This window comes from Trichomonas vaginalis, chromosome III (assembly GCF_026262505.1).
Source record: "Trichomonas vaginalis G3 chromosome III, whole genome shotgun sequence".
NCBI classification, from domain to species: Eukaryota; Parabasalia; order Trichomonadida; family Trichomonadidae; genus Trichomonas; species Trichomonas vaginalis.
Window position 1 is genome coordinate 7243920 of NC_067205.1, and position 27685 is coordinate 7271604.

The 27685-nt window shown below is 33.6% G+C and overlaps 7 protein-coding genes and 1 non-coding gene across 8 annotated transcripts, besides 2 other annotated features; 5 read left to right on the plus strand and 3 right to left on the minus strand.

The window, feature by feature from the left end:
- Positions 1–2871: 2871 nt before the first annotated feature.
- On the plus strand, positions 2872–3870 carry TVAGG3_0657470 (uncharacterized protein; the record flags this gene model as incomplete). The annotated part of the gene is made up of 1 exon (XM_001300072.2): positions 2872–3870. A coding segment is annotated over one exon (999 nt), but the record flags the coding sequence as incomplete, so codon positions are not given.
- Positions 3871–6726: 2856 nt separating this feature from the next.
- TVAGG3_0657480 (protein serine/threonine kinase protein) lies at positions 6727–8434 on the minus strand (the record flags this gene model as incomplete). Its single annotated transcript, XM_001330421.2, has 1 exon — positions 7092–8192. The coding sequence occupies one exon, from the start codon at positions 8190–8192 to the stop codon at positions 7092–7094; it is 1101 nt and encodes a 366-aa protein (XP_001330456.1).
- Positions 8435–8570: 136 nt separating this feature from the next.
- Positions 8571–9531, minus strand: TVAGG3_0657490 (cysteine-type peptidase protein; the record flags this gene model as incomplete). Its single annotated transcript, XM_001330422.2, has 1 exon — positions 8629–9531. One exon carries the CDS (start codon positions 9529–9531, stop codon positions 8629–8631), a length of 903 nt encoding a protein of 300 aa, XP_001330457.1.
- Positions 9532–9627: 96 nt separating this feature from the next.
- On the plus strand, positions 9628–9699 carry TVAGG3_0657500. The gene has a single exon. It is a non-coding gene; the product is annotated as a tRNA-Cys (tRNA).
- A 914-nt stretch (positions 9700–10613) lies between these two features.
- Positions 10614–11535: a mobile genetic element.
- A 75-nt stretch (positions 11536–11610) lies between these two features.
- Positions 11611–13185: a mobile genetic element.
- A 183-nt stretch (positions 13186–13368) lies between these two features.
- On the plus strand, positions 13369–14709 carry TVAGG3_0657530 (uncharacterized protein; the record flags this gene model as incomplete). Its single annotated transcript, XM_001330423.1, has 1 exon — positions 13446–14126. The coding sequence occupies one exon, from the start codon at positions 13446–13448 to the stop codon at positions 14124–14126; it is 681 nt and encodes a 226-aa protein (XP_001330458.1).
- Positions 14710–14954: 245 nt separating this feature from the next.
- On the plus strand, positions 14955–17034 carry TVAGG3_0657540 (glutamine-tRNA ligase family; the record flags this gene model as incomplete). The annotated part of the gene is made up of 1 exon (XM_001330424.2): positions 14973–16991. The coding sequence occupies one exon, from the start codon at positions 14973–14975 to the stop codon at positions 16989–16991; it is 2019 nt and encodes a 672-aa protein (XP_001330459.1).
- A 978-nt stretch (positions 17035–18012) lies between these two features.
- TVAGG3_0657550 (aggrephagy protein) lies at positions 18013–24493 on the minus strand (the record flags this gene model as incomplete). Its single annotated transcript, XM_001330425.1, has 1 exon — positions 18068–24493. One exon carries the CDS (start codon positions 24491–24493, stop codon positions 18068–18070), a length of 6426 nt encoding a protein of 2141 aa, XP_001330460.1.
- A 1917-nt stretch (positions 24494–26410) lies between these two features.
- Positions 26411–27579, plus strand: TVAGG3_0657560 (protein serine/threonine kinase protein; the record flags this gene model as incomplete). The annotated part of the gene is made up of 1 exon (XM_001330426.1): positions 26535–27503. The coding sequence occupies one exon, from the start codon at positions 26535–26537 to the stop codon at positions 27501–27503; it is 969 nt and encodes a 322-aa protein (XP_001330461.1).
- Positions 27580–27685: the final 106 nt, after the last annotated feature.

A 27685-nucleotide genomic window follows, 5' to 3' on the forward strand; every position in this document is an offset into this window, starting at 1 on the left:
TTGTTCTCTTTTATTAACTCAAACAGATTTAGGATCTAATTTCATGCCTTCGAAGACATTTAAACCATCTTCAACATAATTTATTGACAAATTGATAACAATTACTCATGAATGTCGTAGATTTAATATCCTGTCACTCAGCAACAAATTCGGGTTCAATAACAAAGCTCAGTAAAAACTTTACAGAAATTCTCCAATTTATTTTAGTGTCTTTTTGCGTCATTACGGCTGCATTTTCTTCTGCATCTGAACGCTGTGTTTGGAAGAAGACGAAATACAGAAACTTTCAACACAAGTAATCAGATTTTCTTGTCTTTCATGTTAAAATGCTTCATCTCGCTAGGTATACGTCATTTATTGGATGGATTGTTAGCTTTGTGTCCAAATAGCAAAAAAAAGTATTAATTTAAATTTCGCATTTTGCATAAGTATACGCTTTAATTTATATCAAAACAGATTTAGATAGCTTAAAACAATATAGTTTACTCATAAATACATCTTGATAATTCACTTCTTCAATTTTCATAATCTTATATCCTGACCTATATCCTCTTATAAACCATATTTCTACTGAGATCTTCTTAAAGCATCTTTTTATCCCTATCTACGCCTCGAAACCCTATTTTTCCGGCGGAATATGAATCTTCGGGTCTCGCTGATTCGATTTCTGCAGTCAGATCGTAAAAATACCCACTACATAGCCTGATAATCTCAATTTAAGTTCCTTAATTTTTTTGAAAAAAAAATTAAAACTCCCTTATCAAACATCATGCTCATTTTTACGAATTTCATTTTTCCTTTAAGTTTAAAATATACGCTTTTTAGCATGTTTATAATACATTTTCAATTTACATTTACATTTTTATTTTTGAATTGTTTATTTATATTTCCGTTTGAACAATAATATTTATTGAAAATTGTGAGAGAAACGGATATAATAAAAAACACCATACAACAAAATTCACTTTTTTTCATACTTACGCGGATCACTCCTTTTCGGCCCAATATGCCGGAAATGATAAAACTCTCAGATCTAGTTGCTAAGATCTAAACTCTCGACTCTCAAATCTACTTCCTCAGATCTTGTTGCTAAGATCTACTTCCTCAGATCTTGTTGCTAAGATCTACTTTTAATGTTTAAGCACTCAGATCTCATTTTTAAAATATCTGCACCAAATTCTTACATCTGATAATTTTCATGTGTAACCAATGTTTCCCAATCCCTTTGCCATACCCTACTAATCGCAAATTCATTCCCTTTAATTTTGTATTAAATTTAAATTCCAATCTTAATTTCTACATTATTTATGCTAACCCTTTAAATTTTGTTCTTATTTATTCACCCTCAGATACAAATTTATTTAGAATGTATTCCTCTGAGGTCTATATTTGTATTCGAAAATAAAATCTTTTAAACTCTCTAAGTTATCATTTTCTCTTCAGATATCTAATATTTTTCTAATGACATAACTACTTTGGACGCATATCCAAATTCCAAAAAAAATATGGAAAAAATAAAAATGAAATTGAAAAATACAATTTTTGATATGTAAAAAGAGATTTTGAAAAAAATTGGGAAAAAGAGTATCTAATAAAATTGTTTGAGATCTATGTAGACATAGTTTTTACAGTAAAAAATCAATAATATTGAAATTGATCTGAATATATCTTTTTTTTTAAGTTTGAATGCATTAATCTCAAAGCATTTGATAAAATACTGGTTTTATTTCAAAATTCTAAATAATTTGTAATTAGATCTTTATGATGTAAATTAATTTTAAACAAGTACCGATAAAGAGAATCATAATAAAGGTGATCTATATTGCTTAAGTAAAATTGAGTATAATAGATCGATCTTAGCAACAAGATCTGAGGAAGTAGATCTTAGCAACAAGATCTGAGGAAGTAGATTTGAGAGTCGAGAGTTTGAATCTTAGCAACAAGATCTGAGGAAGTAGATCTTAGCAACAAGATCTGAGGAAGTAGATTTGAGAGTCGAGAGTTTAGATCTTAGCAACAAGATCTGAGGAAGTAGATTTGAGAGTCGAGAGTTTGAATCTTAGCAACAAGATCTGAGGAAGTAGATCTTAGCAACAAGATCTGAGGAAGTAGATTTGAGAGTCGAGAGTTTGAATCTTAGCAACAAGATCTGAGGAAGTAGATCTTAGCAACAAGATCTGAGGAAGTAGATTTGAGAGTCGAGAGTTTAGATCTTAGCAACTAGATCTGAGAGTTTTATCATTTCCGGCATATTGGGCCGAAAAGGAGTGATCCGCGTAAGTATGAAAAAAAGTGAATTTTGTTGTATGGTGTTTTTTATTATATCCGTTTCTCTCACAATTTTCAATAAATATTATTGTTCAAACGGAAATATAAATAAACAATTCAAAAATAAAAATGTAAATGTAAATTGAAAATGTATTATAAACATGCTAAAAAGCGTATATTTTAAACTTAAAGGAAAAATGAAATTCGTAAAAATGAGCATGATGTTTGATAAGGGAGTTTTAATTTTTTTTTCAAAAAAATTAAGGAACTTAAATTGAGATTATCAGGCTATGTAGTGGGTATTTTTACGATCTGACTGCAGAAATCGAATCAGCGAGACCCGAAGATTCATATTCCGCGGAAAAATAGGGTTTCGAGGCGTAGATAGGGATAAAAAGATGCTTTAAGAAGATCTCAGTAGAAATATGGTTTATAAGAGGATATAGGTCAGGATATAAGATTATGAAAATTGAAGAAGTGAATTATCAAGATGTATTTATGAGTAAACTATATTGTTTTAAGCTATCTAAATCTGTTTTGATATAAAACGAAAAAGAAATGCTTTAAGTGTTCGGCCACTTAATCATTTTCCCACAAATCATTATGAACAGTGAGAAGATAGAAATTAATTTATCATGTGTAGATATTGCCACATTTAAGAAGCTTGAAAAGCTTATTAAAGAAAAACTTCCTGGTGTTATTTATAATAATATCGCAGATTATCAAACAAGTCCCAATCAATCAAAACTATTACAAGAGAATACTATTAAATCAATGATTGCAGCTTCCAAAAACCGTGCTCTAAGCTATCAAAGATCTCTGCAAATGAAAAAAATCAATGAACAAAGAAAAATACAAGATGGAACTGCAGACGAATTAGAACAAGAAGCAGAAAAGGCAGATCTTGAAACTCTCAATGACAATGAAGATGATTCTGATGATCAAGATGAAGATGAAACAAATGGTGATGAATCCTTGAGTTTAAGCGAAATATTATTAGATGATTATACCCCATTATTTAAGTACCCTCCGTTTGCAGATAAATTAACGTGTGTTATCATTAATAACATGTTATATAATTTAAATTTTCCAAACTCAAAGAGCCGACGATACTATGCGGAGACACTTCAATTTGCCTTTATGTTGTATTGCCAACAACCCTCAGAATATTTGTTGGCAAGACAGAAACTTATGTTGCCATCAAAAGCAACTCTATTTCGAGTCTTTGGTAAAGATATTGCAGCATGGAAGGAACTTTTGCTTTCAAAATCATCTTCACTCCCAGTATTCCTCAGATTCAGGGAATTATATCCATATACAGATGAGGAATTACGTGAACAATGCCATTTTTGCATTGGAATAGATGCAATCACAGGCAAATTATGGAAGAAGTCCGGCCATGACGATCAAATCGAGGACTTATTTGCATTATATTTGATGCCATTAGATTGCAAAGGTCCATCAATATGTTTGCATATAATACAACATACAAATGGTCTTGCATCTGGAATTATGAGTGAAATCTTGGATTACATTGCTACAGTTCAGAAAACACTGAATGTTCCAGTTTTTACAACTGATGGTGACAAATCTTACGATTTTGTTTATCAGATATTCTTTCACCATTGGTACAGCCTAGTTACTGGCTTTGATGGATTAGTAGAAGTCCTTAAAAGTGCAAAATTCCAAGATCTTAAGATTATCTTCATCGCGGACGTCGTTCATATAGGCAAAAACCTCAGAACGTTATTAATTTTCCCCAATAAGTTAATCTTTTTGCAACCTTATGATCCAACGCTGCACGTCGATATTACAAAAATTAGATTATTTTCCAAACTTGGAGATGCAATTAACAACTGTGATAAGTCTACCACACTCAATGACAAATATCCTGTAACAATCTTTAACGTTCAAACCGTCAAGGATATGCTAGATAATAATTGCTACACTGAAGCAACTTGGCTCCTTCCACTTGCACTTTGGTTTGAGGGAGTCCGAAATACCATATTACCAGTTGAAGCAAGATTGTCAATGTTCAAACTTGCTTTTTTCATCTTGCATTTCTTTCTCAGATTGCAAGATGTGGTCGGAGTCACTGATAGACTTCCTAATATAGAGACACCAGATCATCGTCTCAAATTCAAAGGTTATCTTTTTGCCAGAAGAATGCATCTTCTGAAAATGGCGACATCTCTTCTCACTCTTTATGGATTTTTAGAGGAATTCCCGAATATAAATTTTCAACATCTCACAACCCTTCCGGTTGAACATTTATTTGCCTTATTCCGAAAATTTGCGCATTCAAAAAAAGAAGTTAAAGATTTGATGAGTGCGGGAGCGCATTTGGTAATGAACCAAACCTACCGTGAACAAAATTTTGATCGTCTTGTGTCAGAATGCAGACTTGATAATTCAGGAGCAAATATGGCAAATGTCGAGGAGATGCCAGAAGATATTAAGTCCCAATATATATTCACAGATGAAGATATTGCCAGTATTACGACCGATCTTATGTATTTAGTTGGTTGGCACGAAGATCAGGTATTTTCAGTTTGGGGAAGATTAATAAAATACAATCACACACAACCATTAAGTGTTTTTGAACCTTACAGCAAAGATTTTCCGCGTAATGGAGTGGAAATTTTAAGACAAAAACTGGATCAAATTATTGAAATAAAAGCTCCAGTTCCTTTTTCAGAAAATAGGGGCTATTGCCCATCTCAAGCATACGAAACACAGTTACAAAAAGTGCCGATGGCCAAAACACCTCTTTATGAGAATTTCAATGACATACTACAATTCGCAAACTCAAATTCCTCTTCTTCTACAGAAAACTCTACAACTACAGATTCTACATCTCAAGGAATTCAATCTCAAAATTCAAATTTTCCAAATGAAAATTTGGAAAATTCCCAAAATGCAGAATCAACTGATGATTTTCAATCATTAATAACGCCAATACAAGAAGATCATTTTCCTTCTGCCAACGAACTAAAACAATGGTTTGATATTGCCCATGATGTTTTAATTAGTCCGCCACCTGAGAATCAACATCCAGAAATTGATGAAGAAGAGACACAAAAAGCAATTTATCTATTACAAAACTTAGACTTTCCTAAGAAATAAAATTATTTAATTTATTCTTGTTTGTTTTTTAATTAAACATGTATATTTATTAACATTTCCTTTTTTAATACCTTTCCAACTTCTATTAGTAACAAACATAACTAATTTGAAGATTTAGCGTTATGAAGAAGTATCCAAGTAATAACGTCAATAATGCATTTGCGATAGGATATAATTGCACCAAAGGTTAAAACTTGTATAAAGAATGAAAAATGAAATTTAATACAATTTTTTTTCGAAAAAAATCCATGCTTGGCTAGATTTTCATAGTTATTGAATATGCATTACTGACATCTTGTAAAAGATGCCGATCAAGGCTTTCAAGATTGCTAAATTTCTCGATTAAAATTTACATTTTTTTTTATTTGTGTTTAATTACATTTTACAGTTTGCAGACTTACATAAAATCCGCAACATAGTGGTTATTTAATATTTGCCCCACAGTATTGTAGTTTGAAATTTACGATAAGATTATAATTGATAAAGTAAGGTTTTGTCATTAATGCATCTTATAAACTTTCATTGATAAATATGGATAGATAAGTTCTGTGTTCAAAAGTAAGCATTTTTTAAAACGCGCAATTATATCAAGAACGACTATCATAAATTCATGAGTATCGATGATTTTCGTTTAGGATGGACTTAATCGGCTTGATTGATATACATATTTTAAAATGGCATAGCTTTGTGCATGTTATGTCAAGCATTGTGCCAAACCAATTTAAAATGAAACAAATTATTTTAAAGAAACTATATATGAACTATTCGAACACTTTATATTAATGTAGGGAGCTATAAATTTAAATATTCTAAAAATTTATTTATTTGTTAAGAGTTCGGAACAAATTTATTATTGAATATATAGGAAATCAAATAATTATGCATAATCGCATAAAAAAATGCTGAAACAATGAAAAGAAAAAAATAGTTGCCCAATAGAAAAAGTCGAACCCATACCCCTACCCATTGAGTTATCCTCACTTTCAAGTTTCGATCGAAAAAAAGGTATTTAATCGCGTAACTCGCACCGTTTAGTCGTATTTCGAAGTTCTATATAGTATTAAAGATTAAGTTACATTATGTACAAAATAACTTTTTATTGTTATTTGATTTTGATAGCATTATTAGCTGAATATGAAAAATCTCGTAGAAATAATCATTTCATTCAGACATAAGTATTGGATTGTTTCCCAATAAGCATAATAACACACGTTTCATATTATAATTTATTTCATTTCTGTACAAAATTTAGATAACGATATCAAATAAAAAAAACTGTGGCCTTTTTTTACTTCAAACTATCATGAAGTGTAACCAAATTGGGTGAGTATTCTTGCTATCAGTATGACATGAAAAAGTGAACGACAAAAATTGAAGATATTGTAGTTAACTCGGATTTTTTTAATTGCAAACACATCTATAATTTGTTTAAATATCATTTATTATATCAAAATCGAAAAATTCGTTTTTGGAAATCTTTGAATTTATGAGAAGTTCTACAAAGACACTTACAAATATAGCGTTTGCAATAAAAAGGCTCTTTAATCTTCTTCATCCTTGCTCAGAAACTTCTACTGGTTACCTTACGGGTAACCTGCAAAGCTGCTTCCAAGGCATCGGGAAAATAACGTATTTTCGTGAGACTACCTTTTTAAATTTCTAACAAAAAATATAAATGAATTAAAAACATAAAAATATTATGAAAGGAATTTCACATCCTCAAAGGATTCAGAAAATGTAACAGATACTGCTTTGCTCAGTCTAGATTTTACACGTGAATTGTTAAGTAAATTATGTTGGAAAGTGCTAGAAACGCATCTCAATTGTGATTGAACGCATATAGGTGATTCATCTTTAAATTCTGGGAACTCTCCATAAGTAGCGCATGCTTGAATCGTTCTTTTGATAGGTGCCCATTTGATATTGCCTGACATAGATTTTTTAATAAAAGGACGTTGAATACTCTGTTCAGTCTGATGAAATAGAGGATTCTGATACAACTGTTGCATTGTTATTCTCTGATCTGGATCTACAACGATCATCTGACTAATTATTTCGCGAATGTCTTGTGGAACTGATTTTGGAAGACGGAAGAATCCCTTTTGAGCAAGTTGCCGCATTCCACCGAGAGAATCACTCTTCCATGGTGATTGCCCCGAAATTAAAATAGCAAAAGTGACACCTAAAGCCCATACATCTCCTTTCATCGGGTCATTTGGTTTTTTAAGGAATATCTCTGTAGCTGTAAATTCATTTGATCCTGAGAAAGCCTTATGTAACTGTCCTGCACTTGTTTGAAGACAGAGTCCGAAATCACTGAGTTTAGCTCGCTTGTATTCATCTAATAATATATTTCCTGGCTTTATATCTCTGTGTGCAATCCCATGATCATGGCAATATAGTAAGGCAGAAACAATTTGTGTAGCAACTGTTATAAATCGGGGATAACTTAGGCCCATTTTTTCTTGTACTTCATTGTAAAGACTTCCATTAGGACAATATTCGAGAATGTAGTAAAATTGAGTTCCAATTTGAAAATGATCATAAAGTCGGATGATATGTGGATGATTTAGAGTTGAAAGTGCAGTTGTCTCAGCATCGAATATCTCCCAAGTCTTTTGTATTTCTGATTCATCGACAGTCATTACTTTAGCAACAAAATTTGTTCCAAATTTTATTGATTCGACAAGGTAAACTTCTGCAAAACCTCCTTTTCCAATAACTGAAGTGAATTTATAATCTTTCAGGGTGAAAGGAAGACATGCAGATTTCGCGACATTCTGCTTAGTAAGATTCATATCGAGTAAATTTGTAAAAAAAATTGTGCGTGTAAAAAGTAGCATCGTCTGAATTATTGCTGTATAGTTTATCAATTGAAGTAATATATGGTAATGAAGAATCTGAATTTAATTATTACAGATAGCGGTTTTACGTTATACTCAAAAAAATTGAATTATTAGGGGAAAAAAGCAGAATTAATTAACCATCAATTTAAATCATTTTACCGGGTTTTGAAAAATAACTGTTCTGTATATTTCAATTAAAATCAGAACTTCATAGTGCTGCAAAATAGTATAGTAAAATGATTCGATAAATTTGTATCTAGTAATTTTTTGACTTTTTGAGAAGATTGAAAGTAAAGAATCTAAAATTCAATTAAAAAACATTTTTTTGGGTTCTGTTTGAGTATCTACGAAGAGAAAATAATAATCGAAATGTTAGTCTTATATACATTTATTTAACAACTGGAATAATAGCACGTGTAGCAACGCCACACTGATTCGATTTATCTCTAATCATTCTAATGTAGCCCTTTTCTCCCCAGTTCCTTCCCCAAGAATTACGAACAATCCAGTACTTGGTTGATCCTTCAGCGCCAAAACCAACGCAGCCAACGCCATGGTCAAGATTCGTTGGTGAGCAGGATTTCTCGTCATAGATTCCAGATAGGTACATCTGGAATGAATAGTGTGAAGCATCAATTCCTATAGCTGCAGGTCCGTAATTCTCAACTTTCGCGGCTAAATCGTCTTCATTTCCTGTTTGAACTTCTATGTATTTAATTATCTTTTGAACTTTGGATCTCTTTCCAAAGTTGCATGTGCCCTGATAACCGAGATATGGATATTCTGTCTCTAGATTAAATTGCCCTGATTGTTTTGAAATTATATAATCATAAGCTTTATCCATATCACCTCCATCGCAACCATTGCATGTAGAAACGCAATCAACGATGCTTTGCTCCGAAAGTTTTTGCAAGCGGTTGTAAACAATTGCCCATTGTGATTCTTGAGCTTGTATTGCTGAAAATGCCCAGCAAGAACCGCATTGGCCTTGGTCTTGGATCGGGTTAACTTTGTTCTTAGTTCTCCAGTCGCAAGAAGTTGCTGATGGAATTTCTATTTTATCAGAAACGTAATAATGGGGAGAAGATTTTAAGCCTAATAATGATTTGTACTCCGATGGCGTCAAATGAGCAAGGTGGTTTATTGCGAGAGTAAAATCAAGATTTGCATTATTAAAAGAATGAATGTATCTTTTGCTTGAAAGCCAAATTCCATATCTTAACTTGTATTCTTCGCCAGTAAAGATTTTACCTGTTTCTCTCATCCATGAAAGAAATTGCTTCTCTTCCATAACAATTTGGATAAATTTATAACCTTATTCAATTCAAATTTTAACCACACTAGAAAAATTCGAATTCGCGATAAATTTTTTGGACAAAAATGTGTTGGGGTAGTAGCTCACCGGTAGAGCAAGGGATTGCAGATCCCTGGGTAGTCGGTTCGATTCCGGCCTGCCCCTAAATTTTCTTTTTTGAATTTGTTCTTTCATTATTTTTTTTGAGGTTTAAACACGTTGTATATCTTAACTTTTAATACTTAACTTGGGATTGAGATATGAGAGAACATGATTTGAATGAGATTTCAAACATTTTTCTTAAATTGTATGGATTCTAAACGTATCGGTTTGTTTATCTGTTCTGTATATCGATATACGGTCGTGTTAGTTAATATGGTATTAATGGGGCGTCAAAAGTAACATTTATATCTAATTCTACTAACTCTTGTCGTAATATGAGTGGAATTGCACATATAAGAATAACTAAGGCATATGAGATTGCAGCCATGACATATTGTGAATAATTTTTGTTAATTGCTCCAAAAACTAAATAAAGAAAGCCACAAATTCCTACCAGAGCTGCGAGAACTATGAGTAAGTAATCGTGAGAATTTTGTTCTAAGCGAGGTTTGTTTTCTGCAATTGAAATTAAAATAAGCCAAACAAATAGAAGTATAATAAAAATTACAAGCATAACAAAATTGGCATAATAATATTCATTCCTTGGAATATAAGTTGTAACAAAGAGTAACGTAATTTTTAAGTAAGATATTATATTTAAAACATTACCGATACGAACATTAAGAAATGCTATCGTATGTCCAACTCCAAGTGCAAATAGTAAATAAAGTATTAGAGTGATACTAAAGAAAAATGAAAATACGGCAAGCCCTTTCCAATCGAGAATTGTTTGAAACAATGAAGGAAATTTAAGATCGTCGTCTGTTTTCATGCAATAATATGTAATAATGACGATAATTGTATGGGCAATTAAGCTGACTGTACAAAAAAAAGCAAGAAATGATTTTTTTATCTTCATCTAAAATAAAAAACTGACAGAATTCACTATCTTTTGGCCAAAATGTTCTTGATTATATAAAGGTAACCAAACTATTTTTTGAAAGTCCGCCATAACTTTAATGGTACTATTTCAGCGTGTACAATGAATACAAAAATTCTAAGAGTGCCACATAAAATAGTACTTTAGACTTGAGTTAATGCTACCAAGCAAATGTTAAAAAGATGACTTTAGTGTTTTGATAATCAAAGATTAAAATCATTATTGTCTAAATCAATAATCATAACGACAGAAGTTAATGTTTTTTCATAAGTGCTTTAAATCCACTTTTAAAAGTATACCTCAAAAATCAAAATATCAAAAAAAATTGGCCGATAGGTTTGGCTTTAATTTTTGTCTGCTTTTATGATTTGATATGGATGTTATAATTTTAAAAGTTGAGCCAAATTCACCAATAGATTTTTGAGATTTGCAAATACTCAATAATTTTCAGCGTGTTATCTTTTATTAAAAGAACTATTTGGTTTCAGTATCATATAAATTGATATTTACTTTCTATTTGAACCTTCATTTAGCTAATGATTTAATAATACAGATTTCATCTAGTCCTTATAAGAGAATTTTGAATTTGTTATAATAAAAAAACAAACAGATATAGCTTACACTTCTATAATAAAGATACCTTTTATAGAAATCAGTATGAAATGTGTTTTGGCTTATTGGAAGCATATCAGACATAATCGCCATAATCAAAAAATCTATATACCCAATAAGTAATAAATTTGTCGATATAGATTTTCCATAAAATTAGTTTTTAGTCTGATCTTAAAATAAATTTAATTTTTTATAAAAAAAATCACATTTAAAAGTACCTTTTTAGTAGCTCGAAATCCTGTTGGTGGATTTCGGGCGTACTTCAAAATTAGCTTTTCTTCTACATATGCAAGCTATATTTTAAATATGGAGCAAATCGGATCGGCGAAAGTAGTTTAGTTACCTTTGATTATATTGGGAAGTATTAATTATAATAGCTATACTACTTTCCTATTTGTACAATGGTTTTATGATGTATAAGAAAAGGTACATTCACTAGGCGATAACAGTAAAATGGGATGAAAATAGGATAAATAGCATCCCTATATAGTGCCTAACAATATTTATACGGGCCAAAAAAAATTTGGCTAGAGATTTGGCGAGTTATAAAACTTAGAAAATTGAGAGGGATTTTTATTTTTGAATTTTTTTGGAAAGTTAAAATTGCGATTAAAAATCGATTTCCAGGAGAACTAAGCATCTCATCATATATTTAAATCGATAAAAATATTAAATAATAGTTGAATAGTAAACAACATGAAATTATGGCTGAATCTACAGAAAAAATGAACATATTTGACATTTTTGAAAATTCATACGTTAGATGGTGACAGACTCATAAACTATACTTTAGCTAAGATTGATATATGGTTTCAACAACACATGGTTAAAATCGGAAAAATATTTTAGATTTCAAAAAGATATATATATGGTAATATAATGGAACAAAGTCAACAAATAGCATGTTAAATATGTTATAATTAACTTTTTATTAGATCCAATAGTAGATATCGAATGGTTTCCAGCTTTATGGTTAAATATTTTCTTTTCGAGCTTCTCTTTAACTGTTGTATTAAGGTTGTAAATTTTTGATGCTAGAAACTATGGAATCTTCTTTGCTGCTGCATTTTTCTTGAGAGTTCTTGCAATTTCGAACAGATCTGCGCATTGTATGAAATAGAGGCTTTAAAATATCTTGAAAACAGAATAGGACTGCTTTTCCAAAGGAATGCTTACTTGTAAATCAGAGAGTTTCAAAATTGACAGCAAGATTATCATCATAACTTTCGATTTGCTGCGAAAAAGGAAGACAAGTAATTAACAAATCATTTACTGTTGTTCATCAAAAGAAGAAAACTTTGATAACAACTAATGATGATAAAATCAAGCTATCTTTAATATTTTAAATTGATAAGACATTCAAAATATTTGAATGGTTTAAAATATTTTCTTTAATTTCTATAAGATTATCATGATTATATAATAAAATTTAAATTTTTATTCAAAAACAATATTTCAAACTTTTAATTTCAAAAATCTTAATTCTGCAATAAGTGTATTTAATTGTAGCAAATTTAATGATCCTTCGTCATGTAGCAATTTGGAACTCATAAATTAATGATTTCTTCAAGTAAAATTCTGTATTATTCAAAAGTCAATAATTCTCTAGTAACTTTTCTTCAAACCCTAACCAATATATTATATGTATAATGGAGAATAATTGCAAAGAAAGATAGCCGAATTTACTGGGTAGTTCTTGTGATGCGAAATAATTGCAAATTAACACCTAGTTTTAACAGCATCAATCTCTTTTTGCTCTCATTTAAATGCATTCGCACACTTTAATTTTGAAATATAAGAGTTTTGGAAATTATCAAATTTACCTGCTCAAATACTATAGATCTTCATAAGTGTTAATAGAATCATTAGCCTTACATATAGTGTTTAATATAATGATGCACATTATACTGGGATTCATTCCTTATTCATCTAGTTATTATAAGATTTACAACCCCATGAAAATTTAAAATTTTGTCAAAAATAGTGAATGTACCTTTGTATAAGATATGGTTCTCGATTTCAAAACATCAAATAATGAAAATTGCTGAACTTATTGATTTTGTGAAGAGCCCAAACTGACTTCGCTAGGTGTCTCTGCTTGATAATCTTAATAAATTCCTGAAATTTCATACGATTAAAACAATTTATATTCTCATTTTAAAATTTTAATTTTAATCAAATTTCAGTGTTCAAAGTACCAAATTTTCTTAGCTAGGTTTCAGATGTTGCAGTTCATGTCACTTTTTTATTATAATTTATGTCGGAGTTCAAATGGGGACCCGTAATTAAGGCTTCATACGTTCTTGTCCCTTGTGAAGTCCTTGCAGCAGCATGTGCCTCTGCAGCTCTTCTAGGTGTTAGTCTCAGCAAAACATTTTCGATTATTTTTGGAATTCTTCTTATCATCTTTACTATTGTTTTTGCATTTACAGCATGGAAGACAGCTGATGATAAGTTCATGCGTATTTGCTCGGCTATTGCTGCAGTTCTGATGCCAATTGCTGCCATTGGATGTTTCATTGTTGATAAGGAATTTATCAAAACCAGTCATCCCGCTGCTAAGTCTCCACTATATATGTTTATCGCTGCAGCTCTTTTAATCGATTTCACAATTAATATTATTCAATTAATCAACGTTTGCTCATTTGCTAGCATTAAAGATCGCCTTCTTTCGAACAACAGGCAAATTACGGCACTTTTCGTTCTCAATCTTGTTCTTGGCCTTGCACTTGGTCTCACATTCGGATTACTCGACGTTGAAGATGAAGACACTATTGGATCTAGAATGGCTATTGTTACAGGTGTTTTTGCTGCTGTTGGACTTCTTTGTGGTTTTGGCTTTGCAGTTTTTAACGAGAGAGAAACCCAGAAATTGCAAAAGATTGGTCTTGATCCACTCGCTCCTCAAGGTGTTGTTCAGCACTATGATGAAATGTAAAAAGAATCTACCTCTATTTATAAATATTTTATTTTCATTTTTACATTCGGAATCACAAATAACTATGATCATATTTCTTATCTAATTCGAATTTAGAAAATTAAAAAAAACATTTTACTAATCTTTATAAATAATAGTAGCTTGATTTGCGAAGCAAGTATATAACATAATGTTCGTTTATTTGAAGAACACAAATCATCTCTTATGCTTTGATATTAGATTTTTATACGATATGTGTAGCTTTTGAGCAAACTACATGATATTAACATAAACTATGCTTTACCTATTGAAGTGTAATCTGTAAATGTGATTTTCTCTTGAAAAAACGTCCGACCAATATACACTACTGTAAAACATTGAGAGTTCAAATCTATTAAACCCGAAAATAATATATATGCTTATTTCTGAGCATTATTCACGATCAGAGATAATTAGAAGCTAAAATTCATTTTATTTGAATAAAGAATCGAAAAACATCCTCAAGGAAAGAAAATTGATCACATTTCTTCGTCATAGGATCGAAATTCTATGCCTAGAGAATTGTTATTGATATTGTTATACCAAGAAAAGGATTTGTAGTGAACTGAGCTGTGAAATTTTGAATTAGTGATCGCCCCCAAATTAATATGCAAAAATCTGAAATTTAATAAATAGATTTTGGAGAAAAGTTTTAACGATGAATTTGAATGCACTTATCTCTGTATTAGATGGGTGATAAAACTGAATCATTTCATCTTGTTCGGTATGGCCACTCATGACTCAAAAATGAAAGGGTTACAACCTCTATTTTCATGACAAAGTTTCTATTGAAAATCGAACGATAGATTGAATGGCCATTTTTTTTGGATGGAGTTTGTTTGTCCAGCTAAAACAGCAGCTGCCCCCCTTGCAAATATCACATTCTACTTTGCACAAAAGGCTGCTAAGATCAAGGTCTCCAGAACCGGAGAGAGCGTCGTTTTAACCGATGGTGATAACAAAATCGAAGGTGAAATTGCTGTAGCACTTCATCTTGCCAAGGCACTCAACCTCCCAATTTACCCAGAAGCTCACCGTGCTGAGATCGATGCCCACGTCAACCTTTACCCAAAGGTTCAAGATGGCCTTCTCCAGAAGGACTTCGCCTTTGTTGTTGGCAACGAATTCACACTTGCTGATATCGCTGTTTACGCTGCTATCCAGAAATCTGGTCTCGAAGTTTCCAACAACTGGTACAACACAGTTGCTGCAAATCCAATGATCAAGCGTTACCACTCCTCTGTTAATGCTGAACAGAACAAGAAGACAGCCGCCAAGAAGGCTGAAGCTCCAAAGGAGAAGGTCTGCACAAGATTCGCCCCAGAACCATCTGGCTACCTTCACATCGGCCACGCCAAGGCTGCCCTTGCTTCAGAGATGTACACACGCTCTCGTGGAGGCGAGTTCATCCTCAGATTCGATGATACAAACCCAAAGAACGAATCCGCTGAATTCGAAGAGATCATCAAGAAGGACCTTGAGCTCCTCGATATCAAGTTCGACCGCTGCGAGCGCACATCCGACTACATCCCAATCATCATCGAGAAGCTTGTTGACTTCATCAAGCAAGGCAAGGCTTACGTCGATGATACACCAGCTGATGTCATCTCCGAGCAGCGTCTCAAGCTCCAGCCATCCGTCCACCGTGATGACACAGTCGAGCAGAACCTTGCTGCCTGGGAAGAGATGCTCAAGCGTACAGAGCACGGTCTCAAGTGCGTCGTTCGTGCCAAGATCGACTACCAGTCCAAGAACGGTGTCATGAGAGATCCAGTTATTGCCCGTCACATCGAGAACGGCTACCATCCAAAGACCGGCACCAAGTACCCAGTCTTCCCAGTCTATGACTTTGCCTGCCCAATTGTCGACTCTCTTGCTGGTGTTACACACGCCATGAGATCCTGGGAATACACAGACAGAGATCACCTTTACTACTACTTCATTGATGCTCTCCACCTCCGCAAGGTCAAGATCATCTCCTTCTCTCGTCTCTCATTCACACACACAGCACTCGGCAAGCGCCATCTTCGCAAGCTTGTTGCCGAGCACCTCGCCGAGGGCTGGGATGATCCCAGATTCCCAACAGTCCGTGGTCTCAGAAGGAGAGGTCTCATCCCAGATACACTCAAGCAATTCTGCCAAGCTCAGGGTGCTTCTGCTACACAGAACATGCACGAGTGGGGCAAGCTCTGGTCTCTTAACCGTGCCATCATCCAACCATCATCACCACGTGTCATGTCAATTGCACCAGAATCAGCCGTCAAGCTCTACATCGAAGGCGCTCCAGAGGGTGTCGTAACATGCAACGTCAACGACAAGGTCAAGACCCTCGGTACAAAGGAACTCGCCACAGGACCAAACGTCTTGATCGAGGAAGAAGATGCCAAGCTTCTCCAAGTCGGCGGAAAGGCTTGCCTTCTCCACTGGAACACATTCACAGTTACAGACATCCAGAAGGATGGAGAGAAGATCGTTGAAGTCAAGGCCAAGTGGTTGGGTGATAACGACTTCAAGTCTACAAAGAAGTTGAACTGGATCGTCGCTGATAAGGCTGTCGAAATTACAATGAGAGAATGGAACTACCTCATCGAGGAACCAATCTACAACCCAGAAATGGATATCACAAAGGCAATCTGCAAGGTACCATTCGCTGATACAAAGCTTCTTGTCGATGCTTCAATCAACAACATCAAGCAGGGTCAGATCTTACAGCTCGAGCGCAGAGCTGACTGCATCGTAGATAAGATTGAAGATGGTAAGTACATGGTATTCCTTATCCCAACAGGTACAATTAGAAACCTTGGCCTTCCAATCAAGATCCAGTTGTTCGCAGAGGAATCTCAATAAAGAATTTTATCGTTTTTCTCTTTTCTTTTAAATTCATGACGGATTTTTATTTAAATAACTGATGGTTTGTACTGATCCAAATTTTAAATGAAATAAATTTCGAATAAATTTTGTTTAATGAATTGTATTTGGATATGATTTTAAGTGGATATTTCTTATGTCTATAAGAAATTGGGCCGCCTTTCAAAATTCAATCGAAAAAAAGTTAATTTATATGGAAACAAAGGATTTTGAACCGAGTCATGTTTGTAAAAATATAAGTAATACGTTTTAATTTGTATGGTATTATAATAAGTCTCTCGAAAAAGAAAAAAAATATTGAAACTCGGTATTATGATTTGTTTTCAAGCATCAATAAATTATACTGAAGAATCACTTGTTAATTTTTTACGGTGTTCGATGAAATTGTGAGGAAAATTAGGAATATATAATTAATTGGTAAGATAACTGACAAAAAATGGAGAAACAAGAAAATACTAAAGCCGCATGGCGCTACTGCATGATTTGTTTAAATCAGAATTTTCCAAATTTTTTCTAAAATCGGCAAAATGAAGGAAACTCTAACATTTTTTGAAAATAAAAAACGAAATTCATAATTTTTTTGGAATTTTTTAAAGTTAATTTTCAATTTTAGCCATTAATAAACAAGTTCATCAAATAATAAAACACATAATTGTTATAAAAATAGATTTTAAATCATATTTTTACGATAAAATATAAATTTGATGTTTTGGTATTATGCAAAATTTTATCTTTTGAAATAATGTTCTTAACTATCTATGGTTTGTAATAGCCGAAGAAAACATTTACAAATTATATTATAAAATTCCTCAAATTATTCAAAACAATTGTTTACTTTCAGATGATTCTGATTTATTTATATATATTTAACAAATAAGACATTCTCGCAGGAATCACCCAGCATAGGATTATATTTCATCTCTCGATGGACAAATAGTGTCATTATGTTAATAGTATTTTTATATCTCAAACAATGTAATAAGTTAAACTAGAAATTTTTCCGTTTATATCTAAAACAAACAACAATATTTTTTTTATAAAATAAAAAAAAGTTATTAAATAATTAAAGGGAACAAATTAAGTCTTCCATTTGCAGTAACAACAACCATACAAAGTGGGTAGAACCCAACAGAAATCCTCAATGCTACATCTTCTGTTTTTCCTAATTTCTTTGGATTCTTGAAGTCGGAGGGGTCAAAGAAAAGGATGTTGAAGTCAGAATCGCAAATTATGACATAATCGATTCCTTTGTATATGAATTTGTGCCAGCAAACAACTTCGACATCCACGCTGCAGATGAACTCTCCGAAAGAAGCATAGATAGAAATTGAATCTCCTAAATCTGCAAAAACGAAATTCAACGAATCAGTGATGAGGAGTTTCAGAGGTTCTTTCTCACACTGAATCATCGAGATGAACTCATTGTGCATCGTGTTGTGGACGAATATTTTGCAGTCTGTGGTGCTGCACGCGAACAAAGAGCCAGAGTAGGCCAGGTCCAGACATGTGACCTTTCCTGGGATCTCCGCCAGAACGTTCTCAGTCCTCACCTCCGATCCGTTGAAGAGAGCCGCCTTGTGGCCACTAGACATCGCAAATAGTTCGGGGACTTCTACGATTTCCTGGTCGACGTCGTCCTTCGTGAAGGAGTACTTCTTGCTGTTTGAAGGGTCTATGACGAAGAGGACTTCGCTCGAGTGGAACACAAGGAAGTCATCGCTGTACTGGATGCCGTAGACCTTCTTGAGCTGTGGACCCTCTGTGTCGAAAGTGAAGAAACGGAGTTGGCCATTTTTGACAAAAATAGCGACATTTCTCCCAAAGACAAAAACAGCGAGAATCTCATCCTTCACGAGACCCAATCCGAAGATTGTCGAGTTCTGAATCGTGAAATCTGGTTTCCTCTCACCTAGAATAGGGATGAATTCGCTCGAGAAGTCAAATGATTCTGTCTTCTTCCTGTTTCTGATGACTTCTTCCAGAGGGATAACTCCGTCGCAAACGTAGAGTTCGTAAGGAACAGAGATGACACTCGTCTGCCTGATCTCGGGGAAGAGGCCGCTGACGTGGAAGGTCTTTCCTGTGAACAGCTCGAAGGTTACGAGAACCTCGAAGTTCGACCAGAGAAGTCTTCTCGAAAACGTCTTCAAGAGGAGATCAGAAATCTGGAGAGAAAACCTTTTGTCGATTTCCTTCAGGTTCGACATTATTGTGTCAGATGAAATCGGATCAAAGTCGATGTAGAAACTCTCATTCGTCCTCAGAAATATCTCTATCGACGTCGGTGGCTTCTCCAGGATGTATTCTATGTCCTCATTCTTTATCAGTTTCGACGGGTCTGACTTGGATATTATCTGTATCTGGTCGGACGAAATAAAGATGCAGATCGGCCTCATCTCTCCGAGAATGTACCTTGCCCCAGGATAGGAAACAATGTTCTTCGAAGTGTAGTTCAAACCATTGATTCCGATATCGCCGACATCATCGGAAAACTGGATTTTCGTGTCGAAGAAAAGGTATTTGAAGCAGGGCACTTTCGCGAATCCGTAGAAGTGACTCCTTCTTCTCTCGCACTTCTCTATGTTGAACGTGTTCATGTACACCTGGAAATCGTTGACGGAATTCATCGGCGGTATGAAAATCTTTGGCTTAGAGAGCGGAGTCATCGTGACATTCGACGTCAGCAAAATCAGGTTCTTCGCTTCCGAAATCGCCTCACAGATCTCCATCGACAGGTTGGAGAGCTTCTGCGAGAACTCCATCGAGAAGTCGGAGATTACATCTGACATCTCCGCCTCTTTAAATGTAACTTTGTCGTTTGACAAAATCTGTGAAAGCAGCTTGAAGAGTGATGGAAAAGCAGCGAGGTCGGTATCTTCCAGGGAGTTCGCCATCTGGCAGACGCTTTCACTGGATTCACCACCGACGTTTTCGTCAACTGAAATGCCGAACTTGAGAGTGAATTTGTTCGCCGCCTTCAGAATCGAATAAAGCGACAAAACGTCGTCAACCTGTCTCTTTTCACTCTCAAGCGACTCGTTCAGGTAGAATGGAGAGTTGATGTAGGCGTCGACAAGTCTCGGGTCAATGGAGTAGTCGCAGAACCTGAAGAAGATTGCCTTGTAGACGTAGACAGCCCTTTCCCTCGCGCTCAGATCGAGCTCAGAAGAGGACTTCAAGAGTCGGATCGCAATGTAATTACCGTCTATTTTAAGCGCTCCAGAGAGGATCTGGAGGAAATCCAAGACAACTTTCAGATTCTCCGAAGACTTCAGTGCAAAGTGCTCCACAAAGTTGTAGCAATGAGAGTATCCTTCTCCATTAAGTTGGCTGAGCAGCAGAATGAGCGGATAGACGAACCAGAGCTTGTCCTTCGAAATCATCTCATCACGGCTGTGCTGCGCAAGGCCTCCGATCAAGGCTGCACAGACTTCCTTCTGGTCGTACGGAAGACTGAGGGAGAGAACGATGCAGAAGGGGCACAAATAAGGGTTAGAGATGCAGAATGGAGTTAAAGAATTGAAAATCTCTTGCTTCTTTTTGTGTTTAAAGAGTGCAATAGAGGCAGCAATGATTTCAACTGTTCCAGTGAGGAGAGATACAGATTTGAGAATCGAAGTGACAATAGAAACGTCATCTATCTCAAGAAGGGCGAGTAGAACAGCAATATTATCTTTCTTGAGGGTTAGTTTAAGAGTATTCGCAATTCTCTCAAAGAGAATTAAAAGATCGTATACTAAATCGAACATTTCTTCTTTGTGGGAGTTGTAAAGGATAGAAAAGAATAAGTCAAGTTCTTTTGAAGTAAGATTTGTGACACTCATCGTGCTTAATAATGAAATATATTCTTTGACAAGTTTTTTGTTAGTTTTCGCATATATTTCGAAAACATCTGGGAAAACTCTGATTAACCTTGAGAAATAACCCTCAACTTTGAAGCATTTCGGAAATTGGCAGACGGCCATCGTTGCCCAGTGGTGAACGATCCTTCCGAAGCAGGGAGATTTGATCCAGAGATTTATGTTGAGAATAATTCCGTTGAACAAGCTCATTAAGCATCTTTTCAGAGAAATGTGATCCATTATTGAGTAAAAACTAATATATATGCTGTAATTAAGCTTCGATGGACACTTCTCTAGCATTTTACCAATTAACGAGAAGCAAGTGAACCTTTCCTGAGCTTCATAAAATCCGCCAATTGTATACTTGATCAATCCAATCATTATTTCCATGAAATCGTTGGGTATATCCTTTGACAAATCAAAAAGAGGTACTAATGACATCAAATGATTGCCTCTTCCGATCATTTTATGCAATGAATTCTTTTCTTTGAGGAAATAGTTGAATTCAGCTTGACATTTGTAGTCCTGATGTGCACCTTTATATACGAAATCTGCCTTATTCGTGTTGTTACTTATCATATTAGAATTTATTGTAAAACTTTCTTCTGAATTCAAGGCAACATCTCCTCTCTGGCCGATTCCCTTTAGTCTTTCTTCACTTATTATAGAAAATGAGACTCCGAAAGAGCCAACTACTACGATTTCTTTAGAATTTATGGTTCCACCTCCTCCGAACTCGAATTCTAAGTCATCGTCAATTGGAAATTGTAGTTTTGGTATTTCTTGGCACTGGTCCATTTGTTCTCCGAAGTAAAAACCAACTGCACTCTTTTCAAGGGAATATCTTTGATGAATGAACGAACAGAAGGTCCATCCCTTCTTGGAATAGTGGCATAATAAGGTCTTTGGGGTAGATTCATTCTCTGGATTGTCATTTTTTTCAAATGTGAAGGAATAATACAAATTTGACCTTAAGAAAAAGAGTTTGAAGGTTGCGCTTGGACTTGTTATCTTCAGCAACATTATCTCTTTGCTCAGATCTGCCATTAGCGGAGTGTCAACGTTCAGCCAGAAAGAAAAAGTGAGCATTTTGTTAAAAGCCATTGATGGGAGGTTTTTGAGTAGGCAGAATGGCTTCTCTGAATCGCATGGGAACTCATGCTTCCTCTTTGATGTGACTTCTGAGATCTGGGAGTTTAATAATCTTTTCGCAATTTCCACATTGGGCGGACAGACAATCAGCTTGAAGATCTTCATTGCAATGTAGTAGCTTGATTTTTCTCTGGTAATATTAAATAGAAGTTTGTAAATCAAATCGTCTTTTGGGACATTTAGCGAAAATTCGTAACCTCTGTACTTGACTGTATTAGTTTCGGACGATAGAAAGTCAATTAGGATGGAATCTATACCGGCTTCGTGAAATTGTTCGCAATTAAAATCAGAATAATCTGAAAGTTTCAGTAAAATATTCAACACCTCGTTGATATAGTTTGTTGACCCAAATGACGCAAGATAAACAGGAGCGATCGTTGGAATTTTGACAAGAAATGGAGCTCCGTAAGATAAAGTGTTTGAATTGGAAATTATGTTCCCAAGAGATGATAGAATGCTTTTATAACTGCTATCACTAATATTTTTCTTAATTATTTCATTGATTTGCATAAAATATTTCGATGATAATTTATATTTCGGAAAAGACATAGTTATGAACGAAAATATCTTGAGAGTCTGCTGAATGACTTTGTCAGATTTCCGTTTCAGTCCGTAAGAGAACAAATTGTCTAAAATATTGTTAAATCTTGAACAGAGCTGAGGATTATGGGAACAAGCGTATATGAACAGCTCATACAATTCTGTTGTTGTAATTAAGGCTATCTCAGATTCGTCATCTTCTAATCTTTTCAAAAATTTATTGAAAGATTTTGCTAAAAAATCAATATTTTGGTCCTTAACAGATACTAGGAAATTCCTTATTCGCGTGTAAATCAAATGCAGCAAGTTCCTTTCAGTTGCTAAAGAAAGGAAAACGAAAGAAAAGTCAAAAGATGAAAAACAGTCATTTGTACATTTTTCGTCATCAACCAAAGTGAAAACAAAGTCCATAACAGTTGTAAATGCTAATTTTGCATTCGGATCCGTGTCATGGTTGTTCCAAAGCATTGAAATAATATTTGAAATCGCAGAAAGACAGTCAGGACGAGTGAAGACACGATAATCTATTTCATTATCACAATAAAGTATATGGGCAATTATTTCTGCGGCCAAATACGGGTACTTTGAGTTGGCAACCAAAATATCTGCCAAAATTGAAGGAGCTGAATGAGAAATGAAGTTGATTGTCTTTCCTCTTATGAATTTGATGACATCTGGAAGCTCATTTCCTGAAAACGCGCAAATTTGGTCTTTAAATATCGCGTCAGAAGTAAAAAAGTCTGTGGCGTGAGAAAGAGAGGTCTTTTCTATATTTTTCTCTATGACAATTGAAATTGAGACAAATAAATCAATAAAATGTGGCTCATTTTTCATCAGAGTTAAAATTTGAAAAACAGAAGCATAAAAACAGTCTGTACATCTTGACTCAGCCAAATATATCGATTCTGCGAAACTTTGAAGTGTTTCATGGGTATTTTTCTGCACAAAATTAATTAATCTTTTGTTTGTCCTGATTTTATCGCTTGGAATCCGTTCAAATCCCATTTCGAACTCATTTACAGGGCATTCGTGAAATGGAAATGTCGAAAATTTCGTTTCTGGAAAAGAAAATAACTGAATACTTTCCAATTTGTTGAAAACAGGCAATCTTTGAACGTAATTCACGAACACAGACGATAAAACAACGAAGCAATCCTTGACTGGCTGAGTTACTCCGATTGTTGAAACTAATGCGACAACTCTGATTGCTCTGAAATTAAAGTCCTTAAGAAGGCCATTTATGCAACCAATGACTCTGAAATTTTCTTCAGATGTAAAGTATTTCTTTGGGTTTATCAGCATTTGAATGATGACATCGGTCAGCAGGTCAAGGGTTTCAGAATCCATGTTGTCGATGACGTAGTGCAGAATCTGGAAGAAAATGGTGCTGGGAATACGTATGGATGTTTGGTCTAAAACAAAATGTTGGGAACAAATTAAAATTGTTTCGGAATCCCATTTATAATCTTGCCTTTTGAGTACACATTGAGCAATATTAATGAATAATATCGTAGTAACTTCTTGAAGCTTTTGAAATTGTATCGAATTTAAAGATTGAAATATTATTTTTAAAAATTCATCAGCAATAAATTCATTTATGTGTGCAATAAATGATACTAAGTGATATATAATTGCAATACGAGGATATTTGGTGTCAGATTCAGTATTTTCGAAAATATTCCTAACATATTTAAATAAATCCGGATTAAATTTTAAAATACTTGCGTAGGGTTTAAGTGCAGAAGTTACATCGTGAGTTTCTTGATTTATATTGTCATCTATTGAATATAATTGTTGGCGAGTTAATGTTGGCAACTCGTAGAAGTAATCTGGAATATCAGAACTCTCTTCGTCACTTAGAATATCAATCTTTTCAAGTAGTATCGATATTACTGGACATTTCGGTCCATCGAAATGAAAAAAATTTTGGAGGTTCTGCAAATTCATTTGAAATTTGACAATTTGTAATTTTGACAAATAAAGTTCATTCATTGGTATACCAGTTGAGATAATAATATAATAGTTTAACATGTAACATTGAATTATGCCGGTTGAATATATTAAAAAAGTATAATGATTTATTCAAAGAATTTCGAATTTTAAAGTTTAATTAATATCAAGTGATTTAATATACAAAAAAGTTGTTTTTGATTATTGCAAATAATTTTTAGAGTCTAATCTATATTTGTTCTCGATATTTTTTTTTGAATAGGGAATCTATTTTTTTGTATCGTGTTGGACATCAAATAATAAATGAATAGCTCATAATGATCATATAGATTCAGAAGTTGTTCGATGATACAGGGGGTTAAATTGAATCCAAGGCTCTCAATTTCACTCATAGTGCCTCAATAATTTTGAGAGACGAAGTTATAAATATTGCTAAATATCATATATAGATCTCGATTTTCTGATTTTAAATTGCTAAAACGTGATTTGTTCTCAAATTTTGAGAGAGGACTGGAGTGAAAAAAAATTCTGCATGCATCATTCAACAAAATTATAAAATATTTACTAAAGATTTTTCGAATAAAGAAGTTGTGTTAGGAAATTTGTGCTTTTTTTAGTCATTTTTCATGAAATCGAAAAAATTTGGAGTAAAAATCTTATATTTTGTTAGTATAAATAAGCAGAATGCATAGAGAATTATTATTCTAATATACGATAGCATATTTATTCATATTAAGCTCATAATTTCATTAAATATTTTGATTTTTTTTAAAAAAAATAGAAGAAATATAGCTGGTAAAGGGATGTTTAGTAATAAAACACGAGTAATAGACTCGGATTGAATTCTCTGTTACATTCAATGAAATTTGTTTGCAAATTTCAAGAATCCAGAGAGTAAGAAGAAGAACATCTATTGGTTAGTAATTTCGAAGCATATCTAGCGAAATTTGCCGAATTATCTGCAAATTTTGGGAGATCTGCCTCGAAATTTAACAACAATCTGGTAGAATGAGCAAAACTGGTAAAAGAAGCTATTGGATATATGGAGAGCTTCACTTAGCAAGCCCTGGGGCTCGATTTGGAGAGGTGTTCCGCCTCTAATGGAGGAAATTTGGGAAAATGCCACCGAAATGTAGCCATCGGGGCAGTTTTGGGGTTGCAAAGTGGCAAAAATTCGGCTGGCGGGGGAATTGGGAGGGGCAAGCGAAAAATTTCTGGGGAATTTCACGAGCTTAAGGAAAGCTCAAGGGCCAGGCATTGTGGAGCCATCAGGAGTGTAGTGAGGGGGTTCAGGTTCAAACTCTTGGGGTGAGTGAGCGAAGGTCACGCTACTGGGGAACACTGAGGCCAAATGAAAATGGCGGGGAAATTGAGAGGGGAATTTTGGCGGGGAAAATAAAAAAATATATGAATAAAAATAAGAAATATCGACAAATGCACTAATAATCTCGAAGGTGAAGTGACAGAAAATTGAGTTATATAATATATAATATTGAATATGGAATCATAGTGGGTATAGAAATATTTTATGCAAGTATTTAATAATTCAATAGTGTCTCAAAATTGAGAGGCCACTATGAATGAGATTGAGGCACTATGATTCACCTTAGCCCCCTGTAATTGTGGGTTATTCAATATTCAAATTCAATTATTTGAATGAATAATTGAATTGAATACAAAAACAAATTGAATTTAGAAGAAAATTTGTGAAGGATATTTCATAGAAAAAGTTCTTTTTTCAAAATATCATTTTACTAAATAAGTATATTTACAAATATATTTTCTAATTTTTTTAATTTAATTTCTTTTTCTGAAGTTTTATCAATTCGAGAATTTTTATTAATTTCATGTTAAGATACGTCTAAGTAGATATTATATAATTTTTCTCAATCTTTTGAAAAGAAAGACGCATAATTCAATTTATTTTTCAATAATATTCAATTATTATTTATTTATTATAATTATTAATTGCACAATTATCTATATATTTCTTAATTTTTTGCATTCAATTCATAGAAAAATTCATTTAATTTTGATAATGGAGGGAATTCAGCAAATGCTCTCTGAGCATGGATATAATATTCAAAGCGAGATTGGCTGGGGTACGTTTTCTCATTGCTATCTTTGCGTGTCCCAAAAATATAAAATTACATTTGTTGCAAAAGTAATTGACATTGCAAATTCCCTCCATAAGAAGTCGTTTGAAGTATCTTTTTACCAAGAACTAACTACACTGACTAAGTTAATACACCCAAATGTCATTAATATCTACGATTCCTTTTCTGATAATAATTATTTTGTACTTATCCTAGAATACTGCCCAAATGGAAACTTAGAAGAATATATTAAGAAGAATTCACCAATTAAAGAATCAGAGATATTAAATTTTGCCCGACAAATTCTTGAAGTCCTATCCTACTGCCATCAGAACAACATTTGCCACCATGATATAAAACCTTGCAATATATTTATAGATAATTTCAATAGAGTTAAACTTGCTGATTTCGGGATTGCTCAAATTATTCAACAGCACGAGAAATCAATAGTTTACGGCGGTTCTATCCCATATATGCCACCAGAAGTATTCAGAAAATTACCATACAATTCTTTCAAGGCAGATGTATGGGCATTTGGAGTTACATTATTTCAATTGGTTTCTGGAGGTAAGCTCCCGTTTTTTGGACTTAACATAGTAGAAATATACGATTCTATATGTAAATGTAAGTATGAACTACCTCCAATTTGCAATCCAACAATCGAACAGCTAATTCGGCATTCTCTCGATCTTGATGTAGACCATCGCTGGTCATCTCAGCAATTATGTGATTACATTAATTCTTCTTTAAATCATTCAATAATTAATCCATTGAAATATAGGGTTAGAGCAAAATTAAACAATAAAAGACAAAGCTCATCCAAAGTCTTTTATGAGAATTTGCATTTAAATTCTCCGATTGTTGTGATTCCTGTGATTCGTCGTAACAAGAGCAATGAAGAGTTTCAATAATTTTGTTCTTTTTTTTTAATTTTGTGTTGTTTTTGTACTTGATAAAGATTTATCTTTCCAAAAAACAATTCTTTTAACTTTACAATGACATATATCATCATTATTCGTTTTATATTTTTGAAAATTTCAAAATAATTTAAATTTTAATTATGTATTTTAATTTAATTCAAGCAATCACTATT